Genomic DNA, 21,175 nt, shown 5'->3' on the forward strand with positions numbered 1-21,175 from the left:
ACAGCAATGTGTTAATCACGTTTTGTTGATGCGTTCTTAATAAATTGAGGCTTATTTCAATCAACAGTCTTGTGTGCTTAGCTTAGTATTATGTTTAAAGATTGAGAAGTCCACACCAGTAATCAGTATAACAGCCTGGTCTCTATTCAAAGTAAAGTGAAACGAAAGCAATAAATTGAAACCATTGGAAACAATCACTGTTCTTCATAGGGATACAAACATGAAGAGCAGCTGTATTTTTTTAATTGGATACCTTCTCTTTGAAGTCTAGCTTTGTTTCACAAACAGCATTTCTCAGGAACATGAAACCACACGCACTATGACTTTTTAAGCCTCAAAATGTACTGAAATGTTCATTAGCTTTACTAAGTGCATTGGATACAGTGCTTCTGAATAAGTCTCCTGTTTCTAATTCCAGAAACAATCATTAGATTTAAAGTCCAGTCCTACTAAAAAAAAAAGACTGGAAAAGAGGGAGAGGACTCACTTTTTTTTTATTCCATCCTTCTTCCTCAATGCAGTATAATCTTTTTGTGCTATTGTGAACTCACGTTTATGTAATTTAATTGTAAAAGCTTAGTGATGAAGCTTTTATAAGGTCTCTGAGGTAATTAATTCCAGTGCTTAGTTACTCTTGCCACTATATTTTTTCCCAATATTTATTTGAATACCCTTGTTATGCGCTACATAGACAGTTGTTAATCCCTTCCCTTTTTAATAGCTGTTACAGATCTGGAGACAGTTACCATGTCTTCCAGTCATCGGTCTCCTAAATGCTAGCAAGTTAAGCATTTTACTTTCTGGTCTTTTTTATTTTAATTAATTCTGAGCATATTTGCATCTTATTCTTAAATAAAAGATGAAAACCCTTAAATGCAGTTTTTCAGTTACTCTATCATCCAGAATCTGTATACCAAATACTACTTAAACTTAAGTTTATATAACACTTGCAATCACTGACATATAACCAAATACACTTTTGTTTCTAGGTGAAAAATTTAGAGAACTAATGGATAAGTTCCTGAGGGTTAACTTCAGTAAAGGCTGCCCACCCTTGTTTACCACTTTGAAATCTTTATATTACAATCCAGAAAAGGTAAAATTTAGTACTTACTTCGTTTTAATGAAGTCTTCTGTATTGAATTTCTAAACGGTTATCTAAATGTTAATTTTTAGATTTCACTATTACTTAACAAACAACAACTGTTGAACGTTATTCTCCCTAATGTGCTGTTTTGTCATGTGCAAGTCATCATTTGGTGATGCTTAAACTGTGACAAGATTGTTATTTTACTTCTGTGGAGAGTTGATTTCAACGTACTTGAAGCCTGGTTGCAGGATGCATTGATCTTTATTCATTTTTTATTTTTTGGAGGTCAAAGATAAGCAGTAAATGTGTGTAATCTGAGTGCAAGTGTGTTAGGATTCATTCAGCTTATGGTTTATGATGTCACCAGAAGTATTGATTTCAAAATGTCATACAGATGGCTAATATTCTCTGTCTTTCTTAGTTGCATCAATACATTACTGTTACAATTTACCACAAAGGCTTATTTCCCATTTCACTCTCTGGATGATCTTAGTGTTCAATTTTTACACATTTAAATTCTCCAGGATTTGGAAAAATTACATCATACCGGAACTATTATTTCAGACTGAGTTATTTGTTCCAAGCTTTCCAAAGACGCAGTAAATGCTTCAAATTACAGTTAATAAAATGTGCAGCAAAATTGCTGTATTAATTTACCTAATTGCTGTATTTGTGGCAGTTATGGAATATCAAAAAAGAGGAGAAATTCCCACTTTTTGGGCGGCTGCCTATGGAGTTAAAGTTCAACTTTCTTTTATCATGTTTGATGATCAATTAGTGGTGTTTTAGTATTTTAGTACTGATTTGATCAAAGATTCTTTGAGTAACTGGAGACTTAAAGGTAAGTGCTCAAAAAGTGAGTAACCAAGTCCAAGAGTATTGGAGTAGTTTTTAACTTACAAGTTCCCCAAACACTATGTTCATGTTCTGAGAATTGGTTGACACAATCATAGAATGACCTGGGTTGAAAAGGACCTCAATGATCATGTAGTTTCAGCCCCCCTGCTGTGGGCAGGGACACCAACCACCAGACCAAGCTGCCCAGAGCCACATCCAGCCTGGCCTTGAATACCACCTTCTAAGTGGGAAAACTTTATCCAATATCTAACATAAACCTCCCCTGTCTTACTTAGTTTAAAACCATTTCCCTTTGTCCTATCACTGTCCATTCTTGTAAACCATCGCACCCCCTCCTGTTTGTATACTCCCTTCAAATATTGGAAGGCCGCAGTGAGGTCTCCCTTCTCTAAGCTAAACAAGCCAGTATGCAGTAGATGCTTTTTGACTTTACCTACTAGTCACCTTATAATTTACAGTAATAATATTGTATGATATTGAAAATGGAAGAAATTCAGTCAAGCCATGTTTTCTTTCTTAAGTCAATAACTGTACCTTGCACACCTTCATAATTGTTACCCACCTTGTCTATGTAATAGAATATCATTTTACAGCTGATTGCTTGACTGCTTCTTTTGTCATGCAATTTTCCTTTTCTTTGTGTTAGTACATGGCTCACTGAGTTGCTTCAGGGTTAATCTGCTCTTAATGAAGGACAGTAAATGCTACAGGTGAATACACAAATAGTGTGTCAGAGGTGTTGAATCAAAACAGGGATCACAGCAGCCCAGACTTCAAATTGACAAGGCCATCATGTCTTTGTACATCGAAGCCCAGCTGAGACATCCACGTTACTACTTAGAACTCATCTGACCAGGAAGCATCGGAGGCAGTTCAGGTTGCTGTTGATTGTGTGCCTGTATCTGTAGCCATTGTACCAATTGTTTCTCAGATTTGGTATAGTAATATGCAAAACATGTGTTATGCTGAGATACATATATTTGTTTTCTATCTCGGGGGGGTGAAGTTGTTGCCTTGGATTTTTTGTATCCAACTCCATGGCTTTGAAACCTGCTTGTTGTGACACTGGAATCTTTACTGCATTAGTCAATATGAAAAAGAATATTTCAGTAGGTTAAGTATGTTCACTAGGTGCATCTTAGGATCATGCTTCAGGTATTGTAAATCAAGAAGATGCTTTAATTTGCATACTGAGATCTAGAAACAGCATTTTTTTGTACCTAGACTTGTAAGAGATCCAAAGAGCAGCTACCACATTTTAGTACATAAATCCTGGGCAACTTGTAGGTGATTTCAGAGAGTGGTAGGTAATAGTAACATAAGTGTGGTTGGGCGAAACAGTCAAAGCTAACTCCAATTACAACTTTCTCAGCTTCTTGAGATTGTATCTTGTGTTGTTCTACTATAGTATGGGATTTTGTTCTGTTTTTGGAGCAACTGTGACAGAATATGTTGGGGATTTACCTTCGAGTTCTTTGCTTTGGTGGAAATTGGAGACATAATCCAATTTCAGACTAACTAATAACAGTGTCAATGTTTTTGCATGAAGTTTCTGGCTTCTCACTGAACATCTGTTTGACAGCCTGTGGAGGTGAATGAAATGCTTTTTAATGCATTTGAGACAGTGATTGCACACTTTAGAAGTACTTGCATTTATGGTGTGGCAATATGAAATATAGATTTCTTTTTTGGTTTCTGCTACTCAATTCTCTTTTCAGGGAGACTGTTAAGTATGTAATCCTTATGTCTTACTTACACCTTGAGCAGAATAATGAATGCCTTGTTCAAATCCTCAATTGATTTTTCTTTTTGTTTGAACTGATGTTTCAAATCCTTTTACCTAATGCATCACTGCAGGTAAACAAGCTATGTCTGAACAAAGGATGTTAAAGGCAAAGAGTGTTCTTGTTATTCCAACATTTCTAGGAAAACTGAAATTATACATAGAATTATCTTTGCATAATTTATAGTACAGGATATATTGTATTTCTTTACATTCCTGCACTCAGTTAATCTTTTCCAAGGTATTTGGTTTGATCAAAATAGTGTAGTTCTCCTATGCTTGTCTTTCAGTAAAGATGACTGAAGTGTGCTTATTCACCCTGGAAAGCAGCTTTGCATAAGAGGACACAGGGGTTCAGATAGACAGCAAACTGAACATAAGCCAGTGGCATGCCCTTGAGATAAAGAAGGCCAACAGCACCTTGGGCTGACTGAGGAGAAGCACCACTATATTGTGGGAGGCCATCCTGCTCAGTCCCCTGGTGAGGTGCATCTGGAGTCATGAGTGTAGTTATGAGCTCATGGATGAAGATGGATGTGCTTTGAATGCACGTAGACAGGAGCATTGAGGTAACTGATTGGCAAGTTGTGATTTTATCTTTATGGCTTTATATCTGTTTGCCAGCAAAACTCCCAGTCAGTTCCTAATATTTATTGCTTCTCCTTTCTCAGACCATTCATGAAGAGTTAAATAAGCGATTTCCACAGAACCTGCATTTTTAGAAATGGGTTCACTTCGAATACAGGTGAATAGCTGCAGATTTGCATTAGTTGTTAGGTTAAATGTGAGTACATGCATGGTTTGCCACATGTCAAGTGAAGCATCTGTAACTGCTGCTGCAGGGTAGGCACTTTCCAAAAGAGTAGGTTGCTTAATCAAGTGTGTGATCTGGTTAGGCTGAGGGTGCTATTGATAGAAAGGAGCCTCATCATTGTTTCTGTACAGTCTTCCATTCATCATTCTGGATTTTGAAGCCCTCAAAATGGCATATATAGCATCCCTCTTTATTTCTAACAGTGTGCATTCTAACAGACAGTGCAATAATCGTGCATTTGATGTTTTGTCAGTGATTATCTTCCTGTTCCTTTAGGTTAAGAGCTGTATAAAGATTTACCGTTCTTCTTAGAAATCAGTCAATTAGCCAATTTGTTGATGGAGTTGTTCACTGATGCTGAATTTGTTCTCATTGTACTGAAGGAAAAGTGGAGGAGAAGCCAGTAAAATTCTAGTGAAGTCATTAGAGTCATATTATGGACTGGTTTAGGTTAAAGGAGACCTTAAAGACATCTAACTCCAATCCCCTGCCATGGGTAGGATCGCCACCCACCAGATTAGGCTGCTCAGGGCCCCGTCCAACCTGGCACTGAACACTTCCTCATCTTCTCTGGGCAACCTGATCCAGTACCTCACCACTCTCTGAATAAAAGATTTCTTCATCACATCTATCCAAATCCTCATCTCTTTTAGTTTAAAGCCATTCACTCTTGTTCTATTACTATGAGACTGTAAAAAGTATGATCCCCTCCTGCTTGTGCCTTTCAAGTGCTGGAAGACAGCACTGAGGTCTCCTTGTAGCTATCTTTCCTCCAACCTAAAGGGGCCTAAGTCCCTCAGCCTTTCTTTATAGGAGAGGTACTCCAGCTCTTTGATCATCTTTGTGGCCCTGAGTCATAATACTATTTTCAAAAGCCCGCTATATACTATGGAATCTTATGTGTCGGGCTTTTAGTGTTTAAATAACAAATATACTTGTCTATTTTAAACTATATATGCTGATAATATATGGGTGCCTGAGTAAAACTTGCAGTTGACACAGTGTGTGCTGTGATGAGGTGAAGCTGTAGTCTCTTGATGGCATGGTCAAGAAGCAAAAATGTGTGTTTAGGAGTGCCTACACGAGTGATTGTGAGTTCTGTTTTTCATGCAAAGCTTCTGTTCATGGCTATTGTATCTGTGGCTCTGGACAGAATTGTTCTGCTGGGAGCTAATAACCTTAAGTGTGTGCAAACACATGAGATGTAGCTACTTTCACACTCTGTGAACTGTCTGTATTACTAGTAACTGTGAACAGCCTTATTCCTTACAGCTCCTCACAAGAGATTTTGAAATACCAGCACCCCCCTTCCCCACAACATTCTCTTTGTCCTTGAGCAATACTCAGAAACGGTCTTTGGTTCTCCATACACATGGACTTCTATATCCATGAGATACAAATCCCAAGAGTGAAGATCTTCAATTAGTCAACATAAAGGTTTACATTGATTGTGTTGCAGGTGCACTGATTTACATTGAAACTCAAAATTAGAGCCTATGTGCCCTTTTTCTGGGTAACTTAAAATCACGGAGACTGTGAGGAAATACTGGATGAGATAATGTCTGTCTGGAAGAAACATCAGAAACAACAGTCTCTAAATAAATAAATAAGCAAAAAAGTATAAGACTGTCTACACAGGAAGGCAGGCAGTCTCGAGTGAAGATTTTTCTTTACCTTTTACAAGAAAGACAGCAACTTCCCTCCTTGATATAAAAAGCTAAAGGAGTTTAGAGCAAGTTGCAACCATTTTTGTAGTCAGATGGCCTCTGAACTATTAGTGGTTTGAGTAAGAAAGTGGAAAATGTTAGTTCTGCTCTGAATCTCTCTACATTTTAAGATGAAGCAACTCTAAGAAGAAGGTGAAGTCAACCAAGGAATACTTTCATGTTTCTGCTCACTGCCAGTTTAACTATAGAGAAAAGTAAGATGAGAGAGTTAAAATTCTAGGAGTAGAAATTTGGTATGTGGACTTGCACAGAATGTGGTGAATATCTGGTACGTTCATAGCAGAAGACAGTATTTCTGCAGTTACATTATATGTTAAATGAGGAAAAAATTAAAGTGGAGGAAAGATGAAATAAACTGTTTTGGGTAGTGCTGGAATAGGATGTTCCCACTCTCGTGAGCAGGAGTATTGTTAAACCTGTTGATGTTTGATAATCTTTGAAGCAACCTTGAGGTTTCTGAGGCAAATTGAACTGCTTATTATACTGATAATAGCAGATTGATGTGCAGTCGAATTTGAACCAATTTAATTAACCTAGTCATGCTTGTTTTTGTTAACAAAAAGAAGTTTTAATCAAAAAGTCTCAGTTGTTATAGGATTTTCCCAGCAATATGGAATTTTCGAGTTCATTTCCAAGTCTGGCTGAGTCCTGTGTTTTTCCATCCCAAACGGTACCTTAACAGCAGCACTGTTACTCAGATGCCATAACAGTTTAAGAAAGGAATTCAAAGAGTGATGATTTAAAACAAATCCTTACATTTAATTTTTATTTTCTTAGATTTGAGGCACTTGAAATTCACGGCTCACTCTTGTATTTGTAGTCACCTTCAAGTTTTTGTTTAATGTGAGACTGACCTTATACGAGTTATTGTTCCTCAGATCCAAAGGAGCTTGTCAATCGTATCATGTGTAATAAGGTGTGGAACAGAAACTTTTCAAGAGAGTCAAAGGAAGTTGCTTGCAAGAAGTGTAGTCAGTGTGTAGCTGCCTTGGGTGTCATTGGAGGTCCTCATTTATCTGCATACCCTATACCTTTCCTTTTTGCACTGGTAAACGTAGAGCGTCATTATCTTACTGCTTTTATAGAAAGCATTAAAACAATCAAACAGTGTGACTCTTCTGTGAACTTAAATGCTATTGTCTTGGATATTCCTTTAAATGAATTTAAGCTAGTAACCCACTGGAAATGGAATTTCTTATTCAAGTAGCTGCCTACTTCCTGTATGGGTACACCAGAAGAGCCTGAACTCAGACCTTTTGTACAGTGCCAGTGTGCCAGCTGGCACTTGCGTGGCATGCTCTATTCTTTGCTGCCTCGATGAAAAGCACATCTCGGTTCATGCCAATCACTTCTTGCCTATAGGCGAAGATGCTGCTTTTCAGCTCCATAGCTTTGGCTGGTTTTTGCATACATGTGTAAATAATCACCACCGTCTAAAAGATGGACTGATATAGGAGCCAACTCAAGGAGGAGGTGGTTTAGCTCAGCTTTTATTTGTACACTACAGATCAGCCACAAGGCCTGTTCAAAAAGCAGGCGTCCAAAGTCTTTGCGAGTAGCTGCTTTCTGTTTTTGCCTCAACTTCATAGGTACTAATTTTGGAAATATTTCTCAGGGTACACTGGTACTGTTTCTGCATGTTGTAAACACTTTATCTCATTGTAAAAAGACCTGTTTTGATGTAGTACTCTTCCTATTGTTTCTTCATTTCCCACCAGAATTTAGAGTATTGCTTCAGGGTACACGCTGGATACTTTCCATCTTGTGGAAGATTAAAGTATGTATGAAAGTATTCCCATTGTAAATTTGGCTGCAGATATTCATCTGTTAATGCCAGCGTGACTTTCCTATGGCCCAAGGAAAACGCCTTGCTAGTGCTACTGCTGTAAAGCTAGTTTGCCATTCGGTCTTTAGATATCCCAGCTTTTGTATATTGTGAGGCCTGTTTTGAAGTTTTGCACTACAGTGGTATCAACCTTTGAGTACTGTGTAGCTAAGCAACTTGCCAATGGTTTTTAGATACTTTGAAAGACACAACTGTTTTTTCTCATAGACATCAGAATTCTTAGCAAGTCTAGCAGATACCTCTTCTGCAGTGGGGAAAGTAAAGTAGCATCAAACCTAATTATTCTCTGAAACATTTTACTCAAAACCTGGGCACTTGTTTTTTTCCAAGTGCTACCACTTGCAGTGCTGGTAATGGGAGATACCTTGAAAATTCAACTTCACTTGGAGGTGAAAACAAGGAGTTTACTTGATTCAGATTTGGGGCACACTTCTGATATTGAGATGGAGTTTCCATGTTTCTTGGAATTAGTTTTTTGTATAAGTAGTCCTATGATTTAAGAGAAGTTCTCTTTCACAGGTCCTTCTGCAGTAGAAATCTCTTTTGCTGAGCTAAAGCAGAGTGCTTTATCAATACTGGGGGAAGTTATTCCTTGTGATTACTTGCTCAGTTTGAGGAGGAAAGAAAAGCCCGTCAGCAACATACTTTTCTTCATGAGAGGTTACAGTTGACTTCAATTGTCTGTACACTGGTGTTCAGAAATGGTGTGTGTAACAACGGCTGGTGACATGAAAGGAATTTCCACTTGGAAATGCATTACTAGTGCCAGAACACAGTTAACATTTGACCTTTCAAGCTGCTATTTGAAAAACGCTTAGTTAATGCTAAGACAATTCTGATTCCTGGATATTACTACTGTTTTTCTTACTACCTAAGGTTTTATGCAGCTCATCTGATTTGAGTGCCTTGAAGGCAGTGGGCTCATGTTTGTGTTTTAGGGAATGTGAAGCACACACACTTGTGGCTCTTTTTTCCCCCATTTTGAATCATAGAATCACCCAGGTTGGAAAAGACCTTGAAGATCATCAAGTCCAACCGCAGCCTAACCATAGTACCCTAACTCTAAAAGCCCTCTGCTAAATCATATCCCTGAGCACCACATCCAAACGGCTCTTTTGAAGCACTACTGCAAGGTGATATTTGAATGAAGTATCCTGTCTTTTCCTTTAAGCTTCTTGAGGCCGGTGAGTCCAAGAGTAGGAGAGATTCTTGTGAAGTTGTTTTAAGCAAACCTTTCTGCTGTAACTGCTAAGATGGGAAAATAGAGCAATTTCTTAAGCTGTGCTGGATCAGAGACTGGAAGCTGAAGAATTGTTGGCTGTTTTTTCCTCTTTTAGCCCTTCGTGGCAGTTTTTGAATGGACTAGACAGAGCCTTCCTATACGTAAAAGTTTCTGGCCCTGTCGTGGGGTCTCAAACTTGTAGCATCCATCAAAATTCTGTTTTAAAAGCAATGTACGTTTGAGACACTGAAATTTTAGATGCTTGTATGTTTGACAGTGAGGCAAGATTGGACTTGTCTCTGGGAAAGCAGCGTGTTCTTAGAGCTGCTGCTTGCTATTTTAGAACTGATTGCATTGGAGTGTGCAGCTGCTCGAAGGAAAAGAAAAAGTTAACCTAATTAAAATCACTGGATAATTCATTGTTCCTGTGTGCAGTAGTCCTCTTTTGCCCTGCCTGAAGGAAAATCATACAGTGTATCACACAGGTTTCCACTTAATGACTGGACAAAGGTAACACTACAATAGTTGCAAATGGCAACAGAAGAAGTGGTATCTCTACACTGGAGCAAAGCAGGGTGTAAAATCTCTTGTAAGCCTGGAAACAGCCACAGCCCTGACCCAAAGCAGGGTCTGGCTACACGTGTGCCTTGGAGGCCATAGAAATATTCTTTTTGGTGGTAAGTGTGGTCTCTCTCCAGTTTTACACTCAATCTGCTTGCAGTAGAAGAACCAATACTTAAGGTGTGGGGATACTCTGAAGTTGTAGTGTAAAGCAGCAGGGAAATAACACCCTGTTGTGTCTGTAATAGAACCCTGCTGCAGTAGCTGCTTACTTCAGCATGTAAGTTCATTTTAGGGGAGACGGTCTTCAAAGTTATTCTGAGTGCAGGAGGTTTCTTTTAGCAAACAAATATCTGAGGCCAGGGAACAGCTTAATGCAGTTATTTACCTCAGTCCATGTACTGATGATTTCTTACTGTTTTATTTATAATCTTGTAATTATTTGAAGTCTAGTAATGTTTTATTGTATTTTATAAGATTTTTGTTACCAGAAACTCACAAGATTTGCCCAGAGCTTTCTAGAATGTGTATATCTCTTTATACATTTTATTACCCTTTTTTGAGACATTTACATTGGCTTGAGCCTGTCACCTCTGCTCTTTCAAACACCATTTCTTACCTACTGTGCTGCTTTGATCTTCTGGAAACTTTGGTCTTCTGGAACAAGGTTCATTTCCCTCCCCTTCCTTCTCTTCCCCAAATGCATCTTGAAGTGGTGCTTTGCCAAATCCTACTTAATTTTGTGCTCTCTGCAGTGATTACTGTTTTACTCTTGTAACTACATATTGTTAATGTAGGATAGTCTTTTTTTTTAACCTATTGATGATTAAGGTTATTACAGCCTATAAGTGTGACTTGATTGGTTAATGTAGCTATTATCCTGTTACGTTTACAGTCAGATCTCATTTTTCAAGTCCCTCACGTGTTTTAAGTATATATACATGGGTCATAATTCTTTCTTTGTTAGTACTGTTGTTGTTTCATTAAGAGGCTTTCTCTGCTTGCAAAGTGTGACAGACACGTCTCAGATGTTGCGACAAAGCAGGCTGATTGATTAATAAAATGCTTAAAAATCCTAGGTGACGCTTGTTAGCCATGGATCTGCTTCTGGAATAGTTCTTTGTCATGAAAAACATAGATACTAACACTTGTAAATTTCAAGCTTTAGTAATGTGAGTCTAAAACTAAGAGTGAACTTTGAGTCTTTAGCTTTGGAATGATATTATTGACAAGTTATGATGTCGGAAAGTGTTTGCCTTAATGTATAGAAGGATGCGCTCAGTATTCTAGGCAGCCTTCATAATAATAAAATAAGTCTTTAGTAGCGCCTGTTATTTGTAGGAAACTAAAACGGCCTGGCCTGTATCTCCTTTATTATGGGAAATTTAAGCCCAGCCTTTTCCAAAGCACCTTGTTTCAGTTGGTTCACTTCAGACATTTGTTTGTGTGTGTATGTATATATGTATATACACACTAAAGTTAAAGTTAAGTTGGTGCTTTTATATGCAGGTCTCTACAATCCAAGAACTTGTTACCGGTTACGAAGCCTCTTTGAGAACATGTGACCTCTTTGGTCCGTGTGGTAAGTTTCTATCTATTGATTCTTGTCTTAATTATGACATAATTACTTTTTATGGTAGTTAAGAAGTATTATTGATGCGCTGAAACTATTTTTGCAAGAGGAGGATTTAGTAAATGAGTGTTTAGTAAATGAAAGCGTTATAGGATATACTTGATGAATCTGCTGCACTTTGTTTTTTGTGTTTATATTTCAAGTGCGGTGTTCAGTCTTTCTGGTTAATGTAACTTTTTCCCATTTTATTCCAGAAAATGGAGAGAGAGAGCCCCCAACAACGCTGCTCTGGGTTCGCTATTTCCTGGCACAGCACTTTGACAAACTTGGCCAGTGTTCCTTGGCCTTGGATTACATTAATGCTGCAATTGCAAGCACTCCAACATTAATAGAACTATTCTACTTAAAAGCGAAAATATACAAGGTAAAAAGTGCATTTGGGCATGTGGAGTATATAGCTTTTAAAAAAGAAACAACAAAAAGGGCCCGTGAATCTGGTGTGAATATATGGATAGCACTGTGAGTATTGACCTTTGTGCAGGTTTCTTCTTGTGTGCTGTTCTGTCGGTAAGAAAATGAAAACCCATCTATTCTGTTTAGATTTTCTAAAGTGAGTCACAGCTTAAAGCAAATTGTTGATATTCATAAAAAGAGTTTATAAATATGATGTGAGAGTGAGGGGGACAAACAGAGGAATATTGTCTTCTTGTTACTTCTGTAAGAGAAATAGCAGTAATTATAGATTTCGAGAGCAGGTCAATATAAAGATTATCTTGGAAATTTAGTTATTTGATTTCTCTGTCACTGCTTTCTTCCTGACAGCATGTAGGTAACCTGAAGGAGGCTGCCAAATGGATGGATGAAGCACAATCTTTGGATACTGCTGACAGATTTATCAATTCTAAATGTGCTAAATACATGCTGCGAGCAAATATGGTGAAGGATGCAGAAGAGATGTGTTCTAAATTCACTCGGGTATGTTTACTGCCGTAGTGAAGGGAGGTTTGATTTGCTTCTGGCAGCTCTTGTTTAACTTTGCTAATGTAAGTCTTAATTTTTGACTGAAATCGGGAAGTTATCTTTTTTCAAGCATCCATTTTTAAGATAATGCATGTCAGGAATATTTAAGCTCCTACATTCATTATGACTTAATTATATTGCATAGATGTAATTTGGACTTGAACGTTTCATTTGTTAAAACTAGTGCTACAGACTGAAATTCTATAGAGCAGTTCCATTTATAAAAAGCAAGGCAACCAGTTTGAATGTGGTAATCCTTACCATTATACATGGTTCTGCAAGTCGTTTCCTACTGACAAGCTGTAACTAGTCATATTTGGAAAAAAGCTGGTAAACTATGATGGCAAAAAGTGATAATAACACTTATTTCAGGAAGGGACTTCTGCTATGGAAAACCTAAATGAGATGCAGTGTATGTGGTTCCAGACTGAATGTGCTGCAGCTTATCAGAGGCTAGGGAAATATGGCGAAGCCTTGAAAAAATGTCATGAAGTAGAAAGGGTAAGTAGGTAAAAACACTTTATTTTCTTCCCATTAATGGAAATGTTTGCAGCTGTAAACAGCATGATTTTCTTTGCATAAAAGCTTTCTAATATAATTTCTAAAACAGGTTAATCCTTAGTGATGTGTTGTAATAGCTAAGGATGGTATCTGCTATCTGTTATGTGCAAAACTATTGTGAAACAGTGAAAAGGATTCAATATAAAAAGTTATGCCTTACCTACTACTTTAACACTAACTTCATGCTGTCTGTTCTCTAATTGTTTTTTAATAAGAGCAATCATATTTCAGTTGGCTTTCAAAGGTTGCCTCAACCTCTGAGAATTATCATTATAGTTATTGCAAACAAAATGAGATTTTCCTGGGTTCTTTCTTCCTACTGACAGATTTTCTTGGGTGTTCAGTATTGTAAGAATAGTTCTATGCTTGTTAAATAATGCCTGTAGTATCAGTTATAATTTTATCTCAATTTATTTTAAAAAAAAAATAGAGTAAGCCAGGGAAATGCCTTAGACTTGCTTTCCTTTTTTTCCCCTCCTTGAAGCATTTTTTTGAGATAACGGATGATCAATTTGACTTCCACACATACTGCATGAGAAAGATGACTCTTCGTGCCTATGTAGACCTTTTGAGATTAGAAGATGTGCTCAGGAAACATGCCTTCTACTTCAAAGCTGCTCGATCAGCAATTGAAATCTACTTGAAGCTTCATGATAATCCTCTTACCAATGAAAGCAAAGAACAAGAAGTGAATTCAGGTATCTAGACTATAATGGAGGTTCATATGTGTATGAAAAGTAAAAGCTTTTTAAGCTATGTAAGTTGTGTGCTATAGAATCAGCGAGTTGTAACATAAATGCCTTGTTCCGTTTCTGTTGCTTATTATTTGATCGGTAACTGGAAAGAAATCATAGATAACATAGTACAGCTTCCCCCCCCCAGTCATCCCCACATCATTGTAAAAGCAGTGTGTGAATGTGCCTAGCTGCAGCTAGAGTATTTGAGTGAGCAGTAGTGTTTCAGAAGCTTAAGAGGAAAAATCAAATTGAATTCAGCCATTCATCCATTTAAACAGAAGATAAGTGTCATTAACGGGTGAATTATGAAACTTAATGGATAGATTTGGTGGGAAAGCAGTTTGACTTGCTGTAAGAATGTTTTAACATGTATTTAATCTTTATAGATTTTGTAGTACTACATTATAATAATACTAGTTAACATTGTGTTACATTTATCATTTTTCATATAACTTTGAGGGCCAAAAAATACATGGCCAAGCGTGTATTAGCACAAATAATACACTTGTGAATTTGTTTGAAACTAGTGTTTAAAGAGGAAGCAGATTATCTTTGGAAATCAGTTGTGCATGGCATGAATGTCAGAGTATTCAATGACAAGTGATTTATGAGGATTTTTTTTATCTTAAGAAAATAGTCGCTTGTTCTTTTGTGGAATCATAGCGACCATCAACTCTGCTGTAGTAGCTGACAAAAGGGATTAAATTAATGCTTAGCTTTTTGCAAAGGGAAGGATGTTTGACGTGAACGTTAATTAAAAAAAAAAAGTTGAACTAAACCCAAAGTGCCACTTTATGTTGCTAATGTGATCTTACCTTTTATTAAGGTGAATGAGTTCTTCTTCCCCTCTTTATTTGTATGTATGAAGCACATATAAAGAGTCACATTTCACAGCACGGTTCAACTTGCATCATTTTTCTCTCTGACTTTAATTTTGATTCAGTGTATAATAAAAGTTAAAGTGAGGAAGACTGTTAAGTCATGTAGTTCACGTGTGCGCTGAATTGAAATTTAATAGACTTGTCCACAGGGGAGGAATGAATGAGTAAAAACATTTTTCTCCTTGCTCCACCATCTTAATGTTGGCTGGCCCCAGGATGGGCCCTGTAGATGTTGTGATGCCATCGCCATAAAAAACATGCATGTCCCTCAGTAGCTTGTTCTGTTTCTTGCCACATTATTTGTGCAAATCCTGTTATCTGTGAAATATGGCAGAAGACCAAGTGGAAATTAGTGTAATTCCAGCTAAAGTGGGAATGGGGGATGGTGAAGGCTTCTCACTTCTGTATGGGCCTGTAGGAAATCATGCTTTTTGTGTATTCTTCATTTATAAATCTGAACCCACCAAACAGCATGAGGTCTCCTATAATGGCGCTATTTAACACATACCAGGAGTTTTACCTCTGCACTTCAAACTATACCAGTTGCTGCTTGCATCCATTTAGCTATAATGATGACATGTAGAAAATGAAGGCTATTATCAAGGCTGCAAATGGATCAGACATGTTAATGAAAGGTAACAGGCTTGTTTTAAGTTGAAATGTAAATCAGTCAGCTGAACCACAGTCAACACGTGAGCTCAGTATTACCTTTCAAAGTCATTATTCATTTTCTGTGACAAAATCTGTCACATAGATTTAATAACTTCCTGTAGTTAATCTTTCAAGTCACTGAGGCTTTTTTAAAACAACTTTCATAGAGTAAATAAACAAGATCAAGTGTTGTGTTGTAACCCAGAGGTAAAGTTGGATGATGCAGTGATATGATACTCTGGCAAGTATAAAAGGATATTGAAATGGGTAGAAGAGCATAGTGGCTTTCCTGAATGGTGTTTGAGATACACATCTTAATGATATAGTTACTATGTTTGTTGCTTAATCTATAGAAAATCTCTCAGCCAAAGAACTGAAGAAGATGCTTAGCAAGCAAAGAAGAGCACAGAAGAAAGCAAAACTTGAAGAGGAAAGAAAGCATGCAGAAAGAGAGAGACAGCAAAAGAATCAAAAGAAAAAGCGAGATGAAGAGGAAGAGGAAACTAGTGGACCTAGGGAAGAACTAGTTCCTGAGAAACTGGAAAGGGTTAGCATGGTGTCCTTGTTACCTTTATGTCAATATCTTAACAAAGCTGAAATACTGATTGTCAGGTTTTTCTTAAGTAGTCCATCAATTTATGTAAAATCATTTGTGTGTGCAAGGATACCCTTTATTTATCATCTACTTTTACTAAAGAAAGGTAGTTTTTTCTCTGATGAATTAAAATTCTGTGTTTATATTATTGCTTTAAATCTTGGCTCTTCGATAGTAAGCCATCTTCCAGTAAGAAGAACAAAAAGATTATTCTTGTTGGTTTTCATACGGAGAGAAGAGAAAAAAGTTAACAGAAATATGATTGCAGTCCACAAAGTATGAAGACAGAGACAGTATTTGGTTAAGCACAAAGAATTTTCCTTTATCAAAGTAACTTCAGAAGTTTAAACTTTTTGTCTGAGCTTGTCATATTTTCTTTTTAACTGCTTAGACCATAACCAAATACACTACATGAGTTAGCACTGCTGACTTGCCTTTGTCAATATGAAATCATGAGCACACACTTTGAAATCGTAGCTTTCTGAATTTTGTTTGAGTAGTGCTTGAACACTTCACCTCTGGCCTCTGGTTGTTTACATGCCCTGAATAACAAACTATTATTGGTAGATTGTTTCAGACATCTATTTGTATTCTTTACTTTCATTGTGTGTTTATTAACAGGCAGAAAATCCATTAGAAGAAGCCATTAAATTCCTTATTCCACTTAAGAATCTTATTGGAGATAACATAGACACGCATTTACTAGCATTTGAAATATACTTTAGAAAAGGTAAAGTATTGCTTACTTTTATTTTTGCTCTACACATTTTTAATTCTTCACTGTGACCTGTGTTCTCTGACTGTTATATATATGTTGTGTGGTCTTTAGTGGGGACACAAAACCAAACCGTAACATTATCTATGTAGTTTTGTCAGTCTGATGTATAGGAATTTCTGTATTCCTAGGAATACAATAAGTGCAAAAAGGAAATCTCTTTGACATCTCTGTAGGCCTTGATATTTCCAGTGTTTGTACTAGATTTACTAAATAAAACAGTAGCTAATACAAAGAGCTAGAAGAAGTAGCATGTCCTTAATCTCAATATGCTTTTGTTTTCTCCCTTCCCACAGGAAAATTTCTGTTAATGTTGCAGTCTGTCAAAAGAGCTTTTGCTATCAACAGTAATAATCCGTGGCTACACGAGTGCTTGATTAAATTCTCTAAAGCTGGTATGTGTATAGGAAGTACGTACGTATGTATAAGGGTATAGGAGGTAACATGAATGAATACATAAATATGTGTTATCATGTGTAAATATACCCTAAACACAAACTGAAGTCAAGACAAAAATGAAGGTCTGTTTTTCTAGGCAATACCTACAAAAGCACAGGTGGTGCTATGCAGGATACAGTATACGTGAATTTTACATACTCCTTCCTGCATTAATCCACCAGGTGGACCCAGTAAGTCACTGGCTGGATTGCGCAGAGAAGTAGGTGTGACAGAGCCCCTTGAAATTCCTAGAAGTTTTAAGAAAACAAGTGTCAAATATGGAAGAGAGATTCTGGATGAAGCAAATTTTATGCTGTGAGCTGCTTGTGTCAGGTGGCAGAAGATATACAGAGCACCATAGAGTTTATAAAATTTTTTGAATCACAGAATCATAGCATGGCCTGGGTTGAAAAGGACCACAATGATCATCCAGTTCCAACCCCCTGCTATGTGCAGGGTCACCAACCACCAGACCAGGCTGCCCAGAGCCACATCCAGCCTTACATTTTTTTAGAATGATAAACTATACATAAGACAGTGTAAAGAGGAACTGGTTGAATATTTCTTGCTGACTTCATTTGCAGTCAGGTGATTTAAGATCACTCCGACTAGTAGCAGATGTTTTCATCAGATTGTGTATGTTTGCAACAAACAGTTTTTAAATGTAATCAGTCTGACATTTGTTTTCTGAGTACTGCAAGTACTCAGTTTGTGCTGACTTGAAGAGCTATTGAACTGAAAGTTGTTTCTGGGCACAATTTTGTGAGTTAAAATATTTGTTGTTTCACATCGTTTTCTACTGTTGTCTAAAAGTATATATATATTTTTTTTCCATCCCTCCCTCTTTCCTTTCCCAGTATCTGACCATAGTAACCTCCCAGAAATTGTGAGCAAGGTCCTAACTCAAGAAATGCAGAAAATCTTTGTCAATAAAAACTTGGAAAGTTTTAATGAGGAGTTTCTCAAACACAACTCTACCTCCATTCAGCACCAACTTTCAGGTTTGTTTAACTTCACAACGCTTTTGAAAACGAATTGATGTCAGTGATTCAAATCAATGGTCAGTTTCTTCATTATACATGAATTGGGAAGAGACAGAAACCTACCTGTTTACTTCTTTCTCTGCCTGCTTGTACCACTTAAAGCAAACAAAGCAAAACAAAGGAACCTCATACAACTTACTCGCTTTGTGTATTAGTTGCATGAAGAATGTGCTGCTTACCTCTTTGAAGTGTAACAGCAGAACACCTACTGTGGGTTTGGGGAGCTTGAGTATGGAAGCACCACTCACCACTGATTGTCTTGCTTAGAGGAAGAGTTTGGGGTAAGCCACCCCAAGCTTAGAAGAACCCTGTTTCAGAACAGCATATTGGGAGAAATACTACCACCCTTTTTCCCTTAGAGCAGGTTCAGGATGTGGGAACTCAAAAGCAGACAGCTCTGGGGATGTTTGCTCCTGATTCTTTCTGTTGTAGTGTTCTACTCTTTTCATCTTGTTAGGCATCTTACTGGATGTTTTCCGGTTCTTTCTCTTCCTGTGTTATTATGGGAATATGTTTATTTTGTCCTGGTACTTGTACAGGGTTCACTGTGTCTGGATAAGCAGTATTGCATTTAGTAATGCTATAGTCTCAATGTTGTGCTTTTATTTTTTTGTCATAAGGTGCAAAAATGATGTATTTTCTGGACAAATCGAGGCAAGAAAAAGCAATTGCTGTGGCTACTAGATTGGATAAAAACATGAGAGACAAAAATGTGAAGGTAAAAAACAACAACACAGTGTTGAGAGACAAGTGTATGAAACCTTAATTAACATGTACTTAACGGTATAATTTATCATGAAATATAAAGCATGTATATTAACATTCGGAAGAGTGAGGTTTTTGAACTCTGAAAGAAGTAATCATATCTGAATACCACCACAGTACCTGTGCTTGTTCAGATTAGTAGAATTAATAGTGCATTTGTTTGGTATTAAAACGACTGTAAGTCACATTTATTAACTGTTCCTTTTCTTTCTGTAGACATTAACCAAGGTTTTCGAGGCGCTGCTTGACGGCAGTTTTGGAAGTTGCCACACTCAATGTGAAGAATATCAAGCAGCGTGTCATAAACTGTTCCCTTTTACGTCTGCCTTTATGCCCGCCACAAACGAGGATGACAGCGGCATTGCAGCTGTGAATCATACAGCCATTAACCACGACTTACTGTCTAATGAAATATGAAGTAGCATATGCAAGCCCGTGTGTGTGTGTGTGCCTACATACCTACACACACATACAAAACTGTCATTACATGCTGGCTGGATACGGATCAGGGTTACTTTTCCAGGTTGCATTTTAATATCTTTAACAGGTCTGACATGAAATATTTGGATAGCTGAATGAAACGGAGTATACTATTAGTTATTTTTTTTTTCCTCCCAACAAAAACTGCCAATATTTATGTAAACATGATCTTTAATCAGCATTTTTCATGTTTATACTTGTACAGTTTCAAGTCTTTTAATAATCCATCGGCCTTCCCTCACAAAAAGAAAAATGATGGATGCTAGACTGCTTTCACAAGTGTCATTGCATATACATATGAATGTGATCACATCTCGTTAATAAATTATTTTTTGAGCATCTTGAGCAGATTAAGACAGAAGTGCTGCTTAAATCACCCTCTTCATCTTTTACCGCCGTTCTTGGGATTTATTATTATTATTATTATTTTTTTCCCATTTTATTTTTTAATCTTTGCTCGGTTTGGTTTCTTTTGAAGCACAGTGAATGTTGGCGGTTTGCATGTTTTTGTAAGGTGTGTGTGTCTTATGGAACCGGTGTTGATGGACATGAAGATTAGGTTCGTGTAAAAGGGTTTGTGAAAGCTGTATTCTATCTACCTTGTGTTCCATAACTATTATTTCTTAAGTTTATGATCAGTTTAACGTTTTCGGTTTGAGTATTCTCAAGCAACTCCCTGAAAATGCAATGAATTTGATACTGTTGTCTGTTTTGGGGTTTTTTGTTGTTGTTGTTGTTCCATCTTACCCTTCTTTTTCTCACTTCTGATTTCTCCCCATCCATTCACTTACTGACACTTAAGTTGAAAAAGCTGCTCCAATACTGGGTAAATGCATAAGGTACAGTAATGGGGGATACAGATCCCTCTCTACATCCTAAAAATTCACTAAGTTTACTGTATTACTTCCATTAAAAGTCTCGGTTGTGAATTTACGGCCCATACGCCAGTACTTCTCATGCCTGAATACTATCGCTTTAGGTGCTGCGAAGCAAGCAGTACGTGAGGAGTGCATTTTGTATTTAAACACTGTTCAATGGAGCACAAAGAGGATGACTACAAATCACAACGAACCTTTTTCTTACTCTGTATTCTGGTGCATTAACTATTAAATATACAACATGAAAATGGAAGTTTGAATCTAATATACCTATTTAAAGCATAATGCTGGACGAAATGGCTACATATGACAGCTTTACATCCTGTAAGAACTGCTATCAAAATATAACTATACTGTGGCTTGTACAGAAAGTCCATTTTCTGGAAACTGTAATGGAATCATTCAGTCAGTTTTGTTTTTATTTCACTGCAGTGTAAATAATTTCAGTAATATTAACTAGCCCCTCTAAGGCAAATATGAATTCACGGAGAGGGGTTTTTATTAAGACAAATAAAGTGTTCTAATTAAAATTCTCCTTTGTGTGTCATCTATTTAGGTTCAAAATTGTTGAATGGAAAACTCACTGTAAAATATTGCCAACATATGTTATGCTGTAATAAATTATTTTGTACACACTTGCCTTTGGTTTGGAATTCTTGTGTGTTTATGGGCATCAAACTTCAGCCCGTTACACGTTTGTTAGTTTGTTTTTATATTCACTGGTTTAACCCAAACTTTCCAAGTAGTTGAAAAGTAATGTTTTTATTTGTCATATTGATATATAATTCGTGTGAAGTAATATATTACCCTTACTGTGCCATTTGCTGTTCAACAGCTTGCTCAAAGGTATCTCGGGGAGGGAATGGTAACTGAGCAC

General features: G+C 37.1%; 1 protein-coding gene across 4 annotated transcripts in view; it reads left to right on the top strand.

Annotated features, from left to right (window-relative positions):
* The window catches only part of NAA16 (N-alpha-acetyltransferase 16, NatA auxiliary subunit), a 56,157-nt gene extending 35,220 nt beyond the window's left edge, over positions 1–20,937 (top strand). For 2 of the 4 annotated variants that reach the window (XM_015851699.2, XM_015851702.2), the window contains 12 exons: positions 990–1,096; positions 11,411–11,483; positions 11,729–11,898; positions 12,297–12,449; positions 12,867–12,995; positions 13,540–13,753; positions 15,678–15,871; positions 16,541–16,649; positions 16,991–17,104; positions 17,990–18,133; positions 18,796–18,893; positions 19,157–20,937. In XM_015851699.2, coding sequence (XP_015707185.1) covers positions 990–1,096; positions 11,411–11,483; positions 11,729–11,898; positions 12,297–12,449; positions 12,867–12,995; positions 13,540–13,753; positions 15,678–15,871; positions 16,541–16,649; positions 16,991–17,104; positions 17,990–18,133; positions 18,796–18,893; positions 19,157–19,357 — 1,706 coding nt within the window. In that variant the 3' untranslated portion in view covers positions 19,358–20,937. Of the gene's footprint in view, positions 1–989; positions 1,097–11,410; positions 11,484–11,728; positions 11,899–12,296; positions 12,450–12,866; positions 13,004–13,539; positions 13,754–15,677; positions 15,872–16,540; positions 16,650–16,990; positions 17,105–17,989; positions 18,134–18,795; positions 18,894–19,156 lie in introns of those variants that run through there. The other 2 variants (XM_015851700.2, XR_004305936.1) reach the window with 2 other exon arrangements.
* The last annotated feature ends 238 nt before the right edge of the window (positions 20,938–21,175 follow it).

This window comes from Coturnix japonica, chromosome 1 (assembly GCF_001577835.2).
Source record: "Coturnix japonica isolate 7356 chromosome 1, Coturnix japonica 2.1, whole genome shotgun sequence".
In the NCBI taxonomy this organism is placed as follows: domain Eukaryota; kingdom Metazoa; phylum Chordata; class Aves; order Galliformes; family Phasianidae; genus Coturnix; species Coturnix japonica.